At 34.5% G+C, this 18,416-nt stretch overlaps 1 protein-coding gene and 1 non-coding gene across 7 annotated transcripts in view; both read left to right on the forward strand.

Annotated features, from left to right (window-relative positions):
• The window catches only part of Osbpl9 (oxysterol binding protein like 9), a 141,634-nt gene that overhangs the window by 55,568 nt on the left and 67,650 nt on the right, over positions 1–18,416 (forward strand). For all 6 annotated transcript variants that reach the window (XM_013358926.4, XM_005326079.4, XM_005326081.5 and 3 more), the window contains one exon: positions 12,979–13,055. In XM_013358926.4, coding sequence (XP_013214380.1) covers positions 12,979–13,055 — 77 coding nt within the window. The remainder of the gene's footprint in view (positions 1–12,978; positions 13,056–18,416) is intronic.
• On the forward strand, positions 5,156–5,262 carry LOC120891130 (U6 spliceosomal RNA). Its single transcript, XR_005735550.1, has one exon. It is a non-coding gene; the product is annotated as a U6 spliceosomal RNA (small nuclear RNA).

Consider the following 18,416-nt stretch of genomic DNA (forward strand, 5'->3'; position numbering starts at 1 on the left):
TATTTTTATGTGGTGTTGAGGATCGAACCCAACGCCTTGCATGTGCTAAGTGAGCATTCTACCGCTGAGACACAACTCCAGCCCCTAGCATCGTATTTTCTTAATATTCACTTTAGAGAACCCTAAAACAGTTTTGACTAATACTCTGAGGGAAAAATCAAATTCAAATTAATGATAACTCCCTTTTTGCTAGATTGCTGGCTTTAATGAGGACATCTACTTTGGGTGATTGCCTTGTGGGAGGAATTGGGATTATATAAAAGAAAGTTGAGGTGATCCCCTTCCATATGGGTGATTTAGGTGAAGCAAGGAAGAGTGTCAGTGAGACTATTTATTTTTGGAGAAGCTGATTAGAATTTTTTTTAAAAAGGTGATTATAATACACTTTCTAAGTGAACCTCTGATAATAAAAGAAGGAGGTGCCATGGGTAGGAATCAGACACTAATGATGCAGTTAATGTTGTGCTGGGCACCATAATCCTTGTAGGTACCTCACATGTGCTTATGAGGTAGTCATTTTACTGTTTTCTTTCTACAGTGCTGCTTATCCATGCCTTTCCTTTCTTGTTACCTCAGCCCACACTGACTTATCATTTATTATACCTTAGCCTTCATTGCAGCTTTTGCTTCATTGTTCTCTCTCCATTTAAACAGAATAACATGCTTCTTATTCCAGTAGAATCTCAGTGTTTTCATGATATCAGGTTGTTTTGGTTGTCCAAGTTTCTCCTTTGCTCAGTGTCTATCCAAGTTGAGGTTTGCCATGGGAAGTCACACCTCTTTGAGGCAAGAGAACTCAGACATTGGTTGGAAGAGATGGTAGTGAACTGTGGCATGAGACATGAATGAGCAGATCTATTTTTGATTATGTAGGAGGCTTAGAAGCCTGGCCAGAAAAAGGCCTGGGAATGCTTCCTGTATGGATTAAAGGAGTCAAACATTTACCTGTATCCTGTTTAATTTTATTCCTTTTCTGACTGTACAATTTTCTATGTTAACTGAGGGATTATTTTTCAGGTTGTTGAGGAAACTAAACCATTATATCTTCTTATTTTTGTTCCTTCTTTGTAGAGAAAGTCCTGCCTTCCTAGGAAGAATAAATGTACAGTGTGAAATAACCGGTATTGCTTTAAGCATAGTGATTTAGTACAAATTATACTAAATCATAAATACAAATCCTAAATTATAAGGAGGACTGAACCAATTTTGCTGTATCTAGATTATGCCTTACAAGGCAGGGTTAAAGTGTGTGGAATGTATTGGGGTTGTCTGAGCTCACACTGCAGTCTTGGTCTGAGAGTATTTGCTTTCTGAAAGAAAGGCAAAGATATTATGTTAACATCTTATAGCTAAATATAGAGAAGGAAGGAAGTAGCTTACTGCCAGCTCTCTGTCCCCAAGCAGAATTGTCTGGAGAAACTATGAGGGCAAAGAGTGAAACCTTTAAAAGGTGGTTCATTAGGAATGTTATAAGATGATAATGCAGAAATGCCTTCACTCTACTTTATACCCTGAAGAAATATTTGCATACTTTTAAGTCTAAAGGGCTTCTTTATCCACAGTGTGTAAGGAACAACATTAATTTTTAGACATCTCTAAGCATCTTATTTAGAGTAACATAAATCAATTATTGTAACTTCTTTTCTATCCCTGTTTTAGGCCATGTCTATTTTGGCTTTGTTTATCCCAGAAGCAAACAAAGAATCAGATAGGAAACGCGCTTTTCTTACAGATATATTTTATTTGCCTTGTGATAGTTTCCTCCCTGAATTTTCTGACAAGTATTAATATTTTTCCTTCTCTTTCCTTTTGTTGATTTAACTCAAGTTGTGATTGTATAACATCATTTTTATTTTTTGAACAACCCTTAACTTTGGTCGTCAATGGAAAATACTCTTTTTTAAAAAAAATAATTTATTTATTTATGGAAAATACTTTTGAAGGTCTGTATTTCTTTTCATAAACTGAGACTTGCTTTAACTTCTCAAAATTCATTCATTCCTTCTCTCTCTCTCTCTTCCTTCTCCAGAATACATTAATGATTTTTTTTCACTTTTCCTGAGAAGATAATATTTTCTAATAGTGTATATTTGAGTACTTCTGGTTAATTAACAAATTCAGTAAAATTTATGATAATAAAATTCACAAAGAGGTTAGGTTTATTAAATTTCAGAATTAATTGAATCAGAGATTTTTCAGACTCAAAAGTAAAATTTTTGGTGGCTTACTGCTTTTCAACTTGTTTTTCTTTCTATGTTCTTTGTGATGTGGAACAGCATTTACATTTCCCCTTAAAGTTAATCACATTTGAGGACTTCTCTTTCTCTATAGTCCCTGTATATCTGATGAGCCACAGTATCCATCTGTGATTTCCCTATTTCCCTAAGTCAATTACATGGCCCAGGTCTTTATCATTTCTGACCTTCATACTTTCTGTATCTTTTAAATTTCCTTTTTTCCCTTTCCTTCTGCCAAAAGCAGAACAGTTCTTTTTTTACTAAGTTATTTAAGTTCTTTTCTTAAATAAAATCCTGCTTTCCCCCCAAAAGTTCAAGATTAAGGATAGTGACCTTTAAAATCAAGCTTTCACTAAAACCTGGAGTTAAAGTAGTTAGAAAATATTTATAGGGACTAAAATTATTACTGTGTACTTACATATCTTTATGCCAAGGATTTTCATTGATAGGAATAATTTGACTTAGAAGCATGTGATTGTAGAATAAATTGAAAAGAACCCATTAATTTACATATGGTTTTTATTATTTTCTTTGACTGAATCAGTGTTGAGTTGCACAATAAATTGCTGACTTTGTCACAGTATTGACTCAGCTAGTCAAAGCAGAAGTTGTGGGGGAGAATCTCTTTTGTAAATATTTGCATGTTTTATTTGACAGTTTTAGAGATGCTAGCTACAACTATTAATAAATCTATAAAGGAGCCAATTATGGCAACTTTAGTAGGATATTAAACAAAAATAATAATTTCTTAGGAAATCAAACCTTTTTTTAGACTCCAAATATATAAAAGGAACTCTACATTGACTAATGAAATCAGTAGATCATCATTTCTCATTCAAGTGTTTATTGGGCAGGTGCCTGGCATGATTTTAGGGGTGTGGGATACAATAATAAACAGAACAAATAAAGATCCTGCCTTTATGAAGTTTGCATTCCACTGTAAGGAGGCAGAAAACAACTAATAAACATGAGTAAATACATAATTTAGAAGGGATAAGTACAATGTAGAAAAAGGGCAGATTAATGGGAAGTTTTAATGCTAGGTTAGGGACTGAACTTTAGTATAAATGTATCATTTGTGAAGATGACAAATTATCATCTGACCTGTAGTTAGAGTACTAGTTAGTTGCTTAGAAAATGTTAAGCTTTGAAATTAAGAAAGTGTGGATCAGATTCCATCCTAGATCTTAGGGAGTACACAGCTAAGCAGGGGAAGGGGAAAAATCATTAAACAAACTAGCATGTTATGGTGTTACAGATACTTCAATAAAAGCATGTATAAAGTCTAATAAAGCACACAGCCCTTTCATTTTCTAATCTGATCTCACCTCTGTGATAAGCAGTTTATTTAAACCATGAGGTTTTTTTTTTTTTTTTTTTTATTTTTGTACTGAGGATTGAACTCGGGCACTTAATCACTGAGCCACATCTCCAGCCCTTTTTTGTATTTTATTTAGAGACAGGGTCTCACTGAGTTGCTTTGTGTCTCCCTAAGTTTCTGAGGCTGGCTTTGAACTCTCGATTTTCCTGCCTCAGCCTCCCGGGCACTGGGATTACAGGAATGCGCCACTGTGCCAGGCTTAAACCATGACTTTTATAAGCCTTCTAGATTTCAAATCTTGCTTAGATTGCTTTATACTTGGTGATGTAAATTGATCATTTTTCCCACACTTTATTACTTTAAAAAATTAGCTTCTGATTACTCAGCATGTCCAAACTTGTTCCAAATTATAATCAGTTGCACTTTTTTAAACCACCTAATTATCTAAGTGGAGTGTTTTTATTTAGCATCCATCCAGCATCCATCATGTACTGCTACACATACTTAATGAGTAAAGCACTATAAAATTTGCAAGACAATGTGGTAGGCACTAGAAATGCAGCAATAAATAAACTGACAAAATTCTGTATTCTAAGATCTTACAATCTAGTGGAGGAGGCAATCAATAAGTAGAATGTTACATATATACATATATGTAGTTCTAAAACTTGTTGAAGGTCTGAGCATCCTGTACATTTTTAAATATCATATGAGGACTCCAAAGAGCTTGTGTTATAGATATCTGTTAATGTTCACCAGTTCAGAAATCAAAATAGGAATTTTAAACTTATTTATTTAAAAGTAGTAATAATAGTCTGTGATAAAATAACCATTTCCCTACTCCCCTCTACAAGATAATGAGAAGAGTGACATATTAATTTTTTTCAGTTCTGTTTAATGTCAGGCTTAGCAGAAGATATCTGGATTCTCATATCTGTTTCTATATTTAATCTGTTATATGTTGTTTTGATTGAAGTACATGAAAATATAGCCTCATATAGGTATGTAGTTAGAAAAGGAAGTAATGCTTTACTAGTCTCTTAAGAGAATTGTGAATATTCTTCTTTGGTACTTCACCAAAACTCAAGTGATAGTTTTTTAAACATTAATTGCAGTGTAGAAGCTGAAACTACAAATGAAATTGATATATGAAAATACTTATTCAAATCCTTTGGTTTAGCAATTTGAACAGCTCATTCACCCTCTATATGATTTTGTAACATGCATTGATCATTTAGGAATACTGTTTTTTCACTGAGTTATATAGATCTGACATAAATATTTGACATATATTGTTTTATGGCATAAAAAGTCATATTTGTTGATATTGCTTCAAACTTTCAGAATCTGTCAAGGTCATGGTGGTTGATAAATACATGTCTTCCAAAATTCTATTGTTTATCTAAAAGCTTGAAGTTTATAATTGACAATAAACATTGTCAGTGCTCATAGATTTAGCTTTTATTATTTGCAGAGTTGGGCTCAAGCATTTCATCTGTGGAAACAATTTGAGCAAAAGCTGGGAATTATGATTCATGTGAGCAGTAAGCGCCGTGTAACTGAAACATCATGGTTCATGCAAGAGAATATTGGGAAAGTGCTTACTTGGGCAGTACATGTACTTAAATTGTAATGAGATAGAGAAGATTAGCATGGCCCCTGTGAAAGGATGACACACAAATTTGTGAAGCATTCCATATTTTAAAAAGTATATTGAGAAGTAAGACTAGAAATGTATTTTTATTGCTGATCTAGAACTATAACAGTTGCTCAAAATTGTCCCTAAGGCTGAAGACAGTGCATGTGTATTTATATAGTATCTTGAGTGATAGAATATTTGAGATTAAGAAAGAAAAGATTCTTTTATCATGAGCAACATAGGTGGAGAAGGTGACATTTTCCTATATCCCAGAAGAATGAATACAATTCTAATAAGCAAAGATATTAGAGGCTAAACAATGTGCTACCTGGAAAGTGATTGTATTTTCCAGCAGACTGTAAGTTACTTGAGATCATGGATTGTTTTATCCTTGTTCATGTTCCATACATAGTACCTTATGCATTCGAGGGCTCAGTAGTTATTTCAGCAGTGACTCAGGAGTTAATCCTGTAAACATGTTTGTGTGTGTGTGTGTGTAATGTTTTCATTTTATGCTAAGTGGGAAAAAAAGGTCTTCCTGATTATAGAGGTTAATTCTACTTTTTACTTCAATTGCAGAACATGCAAATAACCACTTCCTTTGGCAAATAGATGGTAATTTATTTATAATTGTTTCATGTCTTGAAGGAGAAGGAAATATGACTTAAGGAGGATAGATTCCTAAGTAGTGTTTCAGCAACAATAAGGTTTAAGAGTTTAAATCTCGGGGCTGGGGATGTGGCTCAAGCGGTAGCATGCTCGCCTGGCATGCGTGCGGCCTGGTTTCGATCCTCAGCACCACATACAGACAAAGATGTTGTGTCCGCCAAATACTAAAAAATAGATATTAAAATTCTCTCTCCCTCTCCCTCTCTCTCACTCTCTCACTCTTTCTTAAAAAAAAAAAAATTATTAAAAAAAAGAGTTTAAATCTATTTCATGTGGTTTGGCTTGTATGAATTACATAGGAAGAGTGAAATTTTTAAAATTCTCTCAGGTTCTTACTCAGTCATACATAATTTAGAAAATGTGACTATAAAAGTAATAAAAGAGCTAAGATTTTAAAATCCTGAATATGCAAGTATTTTACCTACTGTTTTACTGTACAAAGAACCTTTTTTAAATGAATGCTTTATCATTATTTCCTGCAAGCAAGGGAATTTTTCGTACATGCTGAACATAGCTATTAACATTGGAGTGTTAGCATGAGGAAATCAACACAGATGCATTTAATTAATTTATTTATATGTGGTGCTGAGAATCCAACCCAGTGCCTCATACATGCCAGGCAAGCACTCTACCACTGAGCCACAACCCCAGCCCAACACTGATGCATTAATACCACCTAATCCTTAGACTCCATTCAAGTTTCACCAGTTGTTCTAATAATGTCCTTTATAAGCAAAAGAATCTAATTTAGAATCACATGTTACATTTAGTAGTTTTGTCTCAATTACTTTCAGCTTGGAGCAGTTCCTCAGTCTGTCCTTGAATTTTATGTAAACCTTCACACTTTTTTTCCTTTTCCTTTCTTTGTGTGTGTGTGTGTGGGGGGGTGATATTAGAGATGGAACCCAAGGAGCCTTTTACCTCTGAGCTACATCTCCAGCCCTTTTAAATTTTTTGTTATTTTTAAAAAATATTTTTAATTGTAAATGTAAATACTTTTATTTATTTATTTTTATGTGGTGCTGAAGATCGAACCCAGTACCTCATATTAGTGCTAGGCAACACTCTACCACTGAGCTGCAACCCCAGCCCCTCTTTTTATTTTGAGACAGGAAGGGTCTCACTAAATTGCCCCAGCAGGCCTTGAACTTGTGATCCTCCTGCTTCAGCCTCCTGAATAGCTGGAATCACAGGTGTGTGCCATCATGCCTGGCAAAAACCTTGACACTTTTAAAGATTATAGGCCAGTTATTTTGTCTCCAATTATTGTTTTTTTTTCCCCTGATGCTTCTTCACAATTATATTCAGATCACACATCTTTGTAAGAATCGCAAAAATGTTAGTGTATTCTTATCATAGGATTTGAGTTTGTTCTATTGGTGATTTATGATGATGTTCTGAACATTTGATTAAGGTGATATCTGCTAGACTTGTCTTTGAAAGTTTTATATTTTTCCCTGCTTTATGAATATTTTGTGGGGAAATTTTAAAAAAATATTTATTTTTAGGTGTAGATGGGCACAACACAATGCCTTTATTTTTATGAGGTGCTGAGGATCGAACCTGGGTCCCACCGGTGCTAGGCGAGCCCTCCACACCTGGGTCCTGCCCGTGCTAGGTGAGCGCTCCACCGCTTAGCCACAATCCCAGCCCCTGTGGGGAAATATTTTAAAGTTACCATTTCTTATCAAACTTCCAATTTGTGTATTTGATAGTAACTCCTGGTTTTCTGTTTTTCTCAGTGGATTATAACTTGCTAACATTATTATTTATTTTGATGCTCAGTTCTCAGTTTGACCAGTAGTGTCCCATGTAAGCTGATCTCTATCCTTTTGACATGTTCTTAACATAAATCTCTAAATATATCCATACTTTCTGGCACCAAAAGATATTTCAGGCTTTGTACCATCCCTATTCTAATTTTGGAATCAAACCACTTTTCTAAGAAGCACACTAATTCCTTTTAGTAGAGAAATTTAGAAATGAAAACCTGTTGCTAGGTGTCACAGCTCCCAGCCCTTTCTTTGGGAGCTAAGAAATATGAATGTTACTTCCATACGTTTGAGTATGGTAATGTACCTCCACACCCATATTGAAAACAATGAAGTTATACTGATACTTCCAATTCTAGTCTAACACCATGGAAGTTGTTCTGATTTTTCCTTCTTACCATATTTGTAACTCCATTTTTTAAAATGAGAAATGCTTTTTCCTTGTTATTTATATTTATTTGATCAGTCCTTCAGTATGTCATTTTTTTTTAATCATCTGCTTCTCTTTGGAATGCCACCCTTCCTCTCCTTGACCTTGGCAACCTTTGTCAGGCTGACCTTGTTCCCCACAATGTGGATACCCCCTTTACTTTTCTTGGGCTCTGACTTCCCATGTTGGACTTAGCCATGTAGAGCCCATCTTCATTTTGCTTTGGGCTCTGATGTTCCATGCTTGATCTTCCCTTTGCTTGTTGAGATATGCTTTGTCTTCATCCTGCTCAGACTCTGACATCCTGAACTAGACCTTTGATCCATTTGATATAATGCTTTTAACTAAATTATATAGATTTTTTAACGCCCCCTTTCTGTTTTAAGATTTGACTTACTGTCCCACAAAATCATTTAGTTGTGACAGTTCCTTAATTTTTTCTTACCTTTTATGACCTTGTCATGTTAGATGAATGTTGGTCAAGTATTTTGTAGAATGTTTTTCATTTTTGGTTTACCAGATATTTTCTCATGATGAGATTGAGATGATGTATTTTTGCAAGAATACAATAGAAATAATATTTTCTTCTCAGACTGGGAGAGGGAGTATGTGATGTTAACCAGTCGTATCACTGGTAATGTTAACTTTGTGTTTGGGGGGGTAATGGTTTCTTTTTCTTTTTCTTTTTTTTTTTTTGTGGTACTGGGGATTGAAACCTGGGCCTTATGCATGCTAGTCAAGTGCTGTACCACTGAGCTATACCCTCAGCTCTGGTGATGTTAACTTTGATGATTCAATTAAAGTGATGTCTGTCAGATTTCTCCATTGTAAAATTACTACTTTTTCTTTTGTATTTGGTAATACCTGAAAGAAATACTTGGAAACTATGCTAATTTCATCAAACTTTCCACCTCCAACTTTTCCCACTGCTTTTAGCCATTAGTAGGCCTTGCCTGCAGTAATTATTACAGTGATGTTGGTCTAGTGGTGATTTTTTAATTTCTCTCATTCTTTCTCCCTTATTAATTGTAATTCCTTTGAAAGAAAAGATATCCCTTCTCCCCATTTCTATATTCAGTTTTTTATGAGTATTGGTCTCATGTATATTTGCTATATTCTATGCTATCTGGATTTGTTTTGCTATATTCAGTGCTATCTGGATTTGTTTTTTGTTTTGTTTTCTTACTCAAAAAAAATTTTTTTTTTGGCACTATGAATTGAACCTAGAGTCACTTTACAACTGAATTTCAGTCTGAGTCCTTTTAATTTTTTATTTTGAGATAGGGTCTCCCTAAGTTGTTGAGGCTGGCTCTAAACTTGATGATCCTCCTGATTAACCTTCCCACATCATTGGAATTACAGGTGTGCACCACCACATCTAGCCTTGCTCCAATTCCTTAGTCTTCCAATATCTAGTCAAGATACTGTTTTTCAGAACTACTTCATGTCTTAGTTATCATTAGCTGCTACATAACAAATTATCATAGGTTGCATAGCTTAAAATAGCAGATATTTATTTCTTTCAGTCTGGAGGCTGGGAAGTTTGAGATAGGGGTGCCAGTGTGCTAGGTTTTGGTGAAGGCTCTCTTCCAAGTTGCAGATAATCGATTTCCCCTTGTGTGCATATTGTGGAAAGAGTGTGAGCTTTCTGGGGTCCGTAATATCATTCAAGAGAGTGCTACCCTCATAACCTAAATACCTCCCAAAGTCCCCATCTCCTAATACCATCCAATTAGGGTTAGGCTGTTATTAGATATTTAGTTCATAATATTAATATTTTCTTCTTTACACCTTTCAGAGTGGTTGTCTTACTCATTTGTATTTTTAGGTTAATTTTTTAGGTAAATTTTTTAGTTTTTGCATTCTATTCTTCATCTCTTCTTACCTTCCTGGTTGGTTTTCATCAATTAATTTGTGGGAGGGTATGTGAAACCTTACTGATTCTAAGAGTTTGAACATATACCAAAAGATATATTCAGAAAAGTGTTTCTCCTTCCTTAACCCTGCTCTCCTGTATCTATTATCTCTGGTTTTCTATCCTTTCTTGCTAATGACTTGTATGTAATCAATTTCTTTTCTCTCCCCCGCCACACACCCATACACAGTGGGGATTGAACCCAGGAGCTTTATCTGAGGGCTGCTTATGACCTCACTAAATTGTTGAGGTTGGCCTTGAACTTGGTTCCTTCTGTCTCAGAATCCTTCTGTCTCAGAACCTTCTGTCTTTGGGATTTGTAATCCCAAATTGCTGGGATTACAGGCATGCACTACCACATCCAGCCTAATTTCTTGTTTACTCTTGTATTTCTTTTATAGGAACAAGCAGACACATGTGTATTTTCTTTAGTATCCTTATTTTTTACACTAAAGCTGCACACTTTGATTTTTTTCATTTAGTATTGTATCTGGAAATCACTCCAAATTATTCTAATGGAATCTTCCCTATTCTTTTTTTTTTAACCTGCATAATACTCCAAAGTTTATTAAATGCATACTCTGTGTGGGTATTTAGAGTATTTTTCAGTATTTTGTAATTACAAAAAGTGTGACAGTGAATAACCTATCTGGGGTTTCTAGGACTTCTGAAATCTGTGGCTTAATGTTTTTCATAAGTTTTGGAAAATTCTCAGCCAAATGGTACTTCTGTTCTTTCCTCTCTTTTGTCTGCTTCTGGTATTTCAGTCACATGCGTGTTATAGTAACTTACCCTCTGTGTTGCTTTTACCCTTTCTTCTGTGTTTTCTATCCCTTTGATTCACTGTCTGTTGTTTCAATAAGTTTCTTGTAGTCTCTCTTCTGGTTCTCTATTTCTTGAATTGTATTTGATGTTAAAATAATCCATTGAGTTCTTAATTTTGATTATTGTATTTTTTGTAGTTGTGTATGGACAGCATGCATTTATTTTATTGGTATGCAGTGCTGAGGATCGAACCCAGTGTCTCACACATGCTAGGCATGCACTCTGCCATTGAGCTACAGCCACCGCCCATGATTATTGTATTTTTAATTTAGAATTTATATTTGGTTATTTTAAAGATCTAAATGAGAAACAAAACATTTTTGTCATTTACTTATTTTTTAAGTATTATTAGTTGTAGATGGACACAATACCAGTATTTTATTTATCATTTTTATCCGGTGCTGAGGAAAACCCAGGGCTTCTTCACACATGCAGCAAGCGCTCTACTACTGAGCTACAACCCCAGCCCATTTTTGTCATTTATAAAATAACCTGGAGCTTCTGTTGATGTTTTTTTTAAATATTTATTTTTTTAGTTGTAGTTGGACACAGTACATTTATTTTATTCATTTATTTTTATGTAGTGCTGAAGATCGAACACAGGGCCTTGCACATGTGAGGCGAGTGCTCTACCACTGAGCCACAATTCCAGATCCTGTGGTAGATATTTTATTTGAAAAATTATCTATAGAAATATAATTCATCTGAGATCTTACAGAAAATATTTTAATTTGCTTTTGCTAACTAAATAGGTGCCTGGAGTCACTAACAATCTGGGAGTCATTTTAGTCTATTCAGGCAACAAGATTTTTCTAGTCCCTCCTGATGACCAAGCAGTTGTTTTGCTTTACCCTTAATTTCAAGGCACTGCCATTGAGGATCCCAATCAAAACATTGGCCATTTACCAGAATTCCTGCTGTAGATGGGCCCTGGCCTCCAACTTTCAGTTTGAAAAGACTTCTTTTTAAAAATAGACTATTTTGGGACAGTTTCAGATTAGGCAGAAAGTACTGTTCTCACATGCTTCCTGCCCACACACAATGAGCCTTGTAAGTGCATTGTCCAGTCTAATGATTCTTTTCTTCAAATTTCTCATATCACCAGGCAAAAAGTGGCCCTAAGTACCAGGCTTATCTTCTAGATGTCTTTCCTTTCCCAGATCTTAGCCTGATAATTCTTGTTGGTGTCTGATGCCTTTGACCAGATTTTTTTGCCTTTTCATTTAAATCCAATTATTTTTTGACTGACACATAAAAACAAAAATTGTGCATATTAGTGAACTAAAGAAATGTTTTGATATGTGTTTACATTGTATAACCATTAAAACAGGTTAAGCATATCTTCTCAAGCATTTATCATTTCTAACACTTTTAGAATTCTTTTCTTTACCTTTTTGAAATGTATATTATTGTTATCTAGAGTCACCCTGCGGTACAAAAACACACCAGAAATTCTTGCTCCTATCTTAGTAAAACTTAGTATCTATTGATTAACCTTTTCCCAACCCTTTCATCCCTTATTTTTCTCAGCCACTGGTAACCCTATTATATTTTCAACTTGTATGAGATTATCTTTTTTCAGATTTCATATGTGAGTGAGATCATGTGGTACTTGTCTTTCTGTGCCTGACTTACTTAACATAATGATCTCTAGTTCCATCTGTATTGTTGCAAATGTAGGATTTCAGGATTTCATTGTGCATATGGACCACATTTTAAAAATCCATTCATCTGTTTGTGGGAATCAGTTTTTTGTTTTTTTTTTTAAGTATTGTCAGTATAGTTTTTCTAGTTCTCAGTGGGAAGGTTGGTCTGATCTATGTAACCTATCTATTAAACACAGTTTTCTCTTTGTTATATTTTTTGCAAGTAGACTGCATTTCTGCTTAAATATTAGATCTATTAGATATTATAAACTCAGATAAGACAGATCAAGGTAACACTGTTAGGGGAGTAGCACAATTAAACACCTCTATTAGCATTATGGTCTTAAAAGTTTGCTTTCAAATATGGAGATACAGTGTAGAAATTATAGTTTTAATTTTAATTTTATTTTTTTATGTGGTGCTGAGGATCAAATCCAGGGTCTCACATGTGCTAGGAAAGCTCTCTACTGCTGAGCTACAACCCAGCCCCAAAAATTTTGATTTTTTATTATCTCTTATTCTAGCTCGTGATGCTGATGAGCGAGAGAAGTGGATCCATGCCTTAGAAGAAACAATTCTTCGACATACTCTTCAGCTTCAAGTAAGGGTCTTTACATGACTTCTGGATAGTTTGTTAGGTGTGTGTGTGTGTGTGTGTGTGTGTGTGTGTGTGTGTGTGTGTGTTTTCTGGGTTTTTTTTAAAATAACTGATAATGTATAATAATAAGTTGCTTATTCTTGCTTTATGGTATTATCATACATTGTAAAGTTATAGTCCTTTATTTTCTTCTGTTTTCTGTAGGACAAAGTATTGATTTTTGTTTAGAAAGAAGATAATATAAGGCAATGTTAAAAATGAAGTGCTGTGTTACTTTGCCACAGTAATTATTTTTTTCATTTACTATATTTTAATTGTCTTTGTTTCTTTCCACATTTTTATTGGTTCATTACAGTTGTATGTAATAGTAGAATTTGTTGTGACATGTTGTATATGCACATAATGTAACAATATAACTTGTCAGATTAATTTTTTGCTTAATATCAATAGTTGTTATTGATATAATCAAATTATAGAATCATGCATGATAATAAGTAAGTGCTGAGAAGTTGATCTCATTTTCTCATTAATATGATTTGGCTATTACCACATGCATTGATTAGTATGGCAATACTAACTGGGATAAAAGTGAAAGAAAACTCAACCAAAAATGGATCAAGGAAAAAAAAAAGAGAAGCCGATTTAGTTGAGGTTTAATTTGAAATAGTTCCTTAAACAAACTATTAATAGTTCCTTAAACAAACAATCTGTGAGGACTCAGATTCCCCATCTCTGTTTCTAGATTCCATTTCTTCTGTTTTGGCTTCACTTTCAGATAGGTTTTCCCTTTGTGTTGTTAAGATGATTGTAGCAATTTAGTCTCACATCATAGGAACTCTGAGTCCATTGGAGGCTCTTGTTCTTTCTGGAGCTCAATAAGATTAACAGGTGCAGTGCTGATCACCTTAGCTTTAGTAGTTTGTCTGATCCAAATTAATCACAATTTCACAATCATATGTTCTACCTTGGAGCTAGGATGTTATGAGCTTCATCAGAAACAATTGATAGAAGGGTAGAAGATGTGTCCATCTTACCCCATCCCAGAAAGTAAAAATAAGGGAAAAAAACAACAAATCTCTCTTCTACAATATAGAAAATACTCATCTATGTTTATTCTCCAACAAAAGAGCTTATATTTATGGCATATGAAGGATTTCATTTTATTTTGATATGGAGGATTGAATTGTAGAAAACTGCTTTATAAACTTTTCTCTCTACTTAACTTTTGTCCTACACCAGGAATTAGCTTCATTAGATAAGATGTATAGGGAATTTCATGTTGTACAAGTTGTGAGGTCCCTATCACTTGAAAGTATTCAAATAGAAGCTTAAAAACATTTTTTGAGTATGTGGTTATTCAGGGACAATAAGACATTAATATGGAGTTAGTAGTTACTCTATGAGTTATGTTTTTTAAAGCAGTTTCATGGTCTCCATAGGGTTTTTCCCCCCTTTAATTTAGGGAGTTTTATAAATAATACAGCATCATTTCAGTAAATTTATGATTCAGCAATTTGATAAGTTTTTAATAGTAATATCAGACTGAATGTGGCAGATGAGATTTCCCCCACATTTGGTTAGACTGACATATAATTCTGTCAATGATCTGTTTTCAGGCTACCAGTACCAATATTTCTGCCACTGTATCTCTCTGTAAACCTACACAAATGATGTTGCTTACTTATGTTCTTCCAAATAGTTTAAAAATTTCTGGCCTCTACATCTGTATGATGTTCTTAATCTTTGAATGTCTTTTGCCCTTTTCTTCAAGGTCTAGTTCAAAACTGATCTCTTCTGTGGAAACTCCACTGATTGGTCCTCCTCCCTTGGCATCCAAGTTCAAAGTGATCTCTTTCCTTTGAATGTCATAATCATTGCACAATTCACAGAGTCCTTACCATATTCTTCTTGTTTACCTTTTAAAGTATGTAGAACTCACACCTTTCTAGTTAGTATACAGACTCCTTAAGGTCAGATACTGACTTTGATAAGATTTTGATAAGAAGAGCATTTATGTATTTTTTCCAAATTTAATGTACAGAGAGGATAAGATATTTAGAAATGTGGAATTAAATGTTCATTTAAGTGACCAAAGAGTCTCTTCCCAGAGGAAGGCAAGTGTGGTAAAGAAGTTTGCTCTGGAGCCAGAATGTCTGGTTTGTATCCCAGTGTCATAACTTACATTTAACCATTAACATTTAACTTACTGTTTCTGAGTTCCAGTGTCCTTATCTATAGAAGGACAAGAAATAACCACTTAATATGAGTTGTTGTGACAGTTAAATGAAGTTAAATGTAAATTGGATGAAATAATGCCTAGCTTTAGTAAGACCTTGATAACTGTTAGTTGCCATTACTAATACAACAACTACTGCCATTTCCTCTGCCAGTGCCTGGTATTCTACTAGTGCTCAGTAAATGTTAGTTAAATGAATAAATAATTGAAGGAATTAACGAAGAAACAGATTGCTTTTCCATGCTGTTATTGAATACTTTGAGAATATAGCCAAAGGGACTGGTAGTTCACCAGAAATAGCATTAAATCTGTGGGTGAAGCATCATTATGCAAAAAGGAGATGTGGTAGAATTGCAGTCATTAGCCTGTAATCCCAGTGGCTTGGGAGGCTGAGGCAGAAGGATCATGAGTTCAAAGCCAGCTTCAGCAATTTAGGGAGGCCCTAAGCAATTTAGCAAGATCCTGTCTCAAAACAAAATATAAAAAGGGTTGGGGATTTGGCTCAGAGGTTAAGTGCCCCTGGGTTCAATTCCTGGTACAAAAAAAAAAAAAAAAAAAGATAGCAGTTATTATAAGGCTTGGAAAATAGTAGAAGCAATGCAAAGGCTTTATTCAAAGGACAGTCTTCAGGTATGATAATTACATGTATGCCAAATCTGTTCTAGAAGAACATGAATTTAGTATTTAAGGTACATTTACAAGAGTAGCTGAAAAACCGATCTTTTAATAGTATTGAGATACCTTGATTCATGTGTCCAACTGGGTGTTCAACCCCAGGATTGCAAAATCCCAGCACACTGTTTATTAATCCCAAAAAACTTGGTGGACTCAATGGAAAGGATTTGGACATTTTACTGTGGAGGGCTACATCACACCTACAAGCAGGAGAAGTATATAGGATAGGTTGCATGTGTGGTATGGAAATGGGTTTCTTTAGATGTTTTGTATGTTCTTCTATTTTACAACCAAGTTTGCTCTGCTTTGATCCCCACCTAAAGACTGGAGGAGATAAGGGAAATGGTTAGTTTCTGTTTCTCTCATCACATTCCTTAGACTTTCTTATCTCACTGCTTGGAACAATAAGCATTTCAAGGCACTGAATAGTGTTTACCCCAATAACTGAGATAGAAAGATAGAAATCCTTGGAGCCTTTTTTCTTGAGTGTTAACCTGTTTCACCGAATATTAACTTTTTCAGACATACATTTCAGTATCTCATTATGTAAAGATCTGTTACTACAACTGTATTATTTCCCTTGGACTCATTAGATTTTATTTTCATGTGACATAGAAAAGTAGGTGTTTGTTTTCTCTCTTGAAGCCCTTTGTTTCCCAAAGGAAATGATTGTAATATAGATATGTTTCTTCTTTTCAGGTAAAATAGTGTAGAGAAGTGATCAGTTACTTGAGTTTCCTATGTCAGAAGAAGATGTGTTGTTGCTATTACTGGAGGCAGATGAATTTCTGACCTAAATTGGCGCTTAAGATTCTTTAGAATTCAATTTTAAAATAAATTCTGTTGTATTAGTAATAGCTTTTCTATCTTGAACTCTTAGGAAGGAACTAAGAACAGATGGTCCAGTTTTACAGATAACTAGAGGTTTTTCCTTTAACTGCCAGGAATTTATTTTAACAGTGTGTTTTTATGGAAATCTTACATATTTTTCTGCCTTTTCATTGTAGAAAAGAAAAAGCTTTGAATTAGTATATGTTCAATCCAGAATGTATGGAGAACATAGAAAATTTATTTATTCAGTAAATATTTATCAAGCATTTACTTACTGTATTCCATGTACCATGGCCCATGCCTTTATGGAACTCAGTCTAGTATAAAGAAGAAGCCATAATGACAATTAAACTTTAAAAATCTAATAAAGCAAACATGTAGGTAAGACATGCTTCTACAGAATTTTTAATCTATTAGAAGTATATAAAATATAAGTAATAGGGCTGGGATTGTGGCACAGGCAGGATCTGGGTTCGATCCTCAGCACCACATAAAAATAAAGGCATTGTGTTGTGTCGATCTACACCTAAAAAATAAATTTAAAAAAATATATAAGTAATAGCTTTTCCCAAGTTTTTCCTCTGGAGATAAACATGTTTTTCATTTATTAACTTCCTAACCCTGATGTAAAGTTATAGTACATAAATGAAGAAACATTTAAGACAAAGAATAACTAGACAACACAAAGCAATTTTAGTCATCTTGTGGCAAGGAATTGGCTATTTGGTATTAAATTTGGCAACTGAGGTGTTTTTTTTGTTTGTTTGTTTGTTTGTCTTTTGTTTTAGTTGTAGATGGACACAATATCTTTGATTTATGTATGTATGTATGTATGTATGTATGTATGTATGTATGTATGTATGTGGTGCTGAGGATCAGACCCAGTGCCTCACGCATGTGAGGCAAGCACTCAATCACTGAGTGACAACCCCAGTCCCGCAACTTAAGTGTTTTTAATGAAATCTGAAAGTTGTTTCAGAAAGGTAAGTGACCAGTGCAGAATGTTACCTATAAATATTCAGGCACTTGGGGCTGAGATTGTGGCTCAGTGGTAAAATGCTCACCTAGCACAAGCAGGACCCAAGTTTGATCCTCAGCACCACATAAAAATAAAGGCATTATGTGTGTTGTGTCCAACTACACCTAAAAAAATAAATATAAAAAAAATTCAGGCACTAGGGCTGAGGTTGTGGCTCTGTGGTAGGGTGTTTGCCTAGCATGTGTGAGGCACTGGGTTCAATCCTCAGCACCACATAACAATAAATAAAGTCATTGTGTCCATCTGTAACTAAAAATCATTCAGGCACTAGTACTCATAAAATGTAACTTTAAAAATTAAAGGGTACTGAAGGCCCATATACAAAACCATTACTTTCAGTCGCTCAATTTTCTCTGTTCTGCTCCCCAGCCTAGCCATTTTTTTTCCTAGTGTATTGTGCTACATTAGTAGCATGATAGCTGATAGCTAGCATTTAATTTTTCAATAGACATTTTAAGCTCCTAAAACATGGCAATCCCTGTGTTACGAAATGCTGTGGATCATTGGTGAGCAAGGCATTGCACTGTCACGGGCATATTGAGTTTGTGTAGAATGTGTTCACTCTAATCTTACTAAATATTTC

Source organism: Ictidomys tridecemlineatus, chromosome 11, assembly GCF_052094955.1.
Source record: "Ictidomys tridecemlineatus isolate mIctTri1 chromosome 11, mIctTri1.hap1, whole genome shotgun sequence".
Lineage (NCBI taxonomy): Eukaryota > Metazoa > Chordata > Mammalia > Rodentia > Sciuridae > Ictidomys > Ictidomys tridecemlineatus.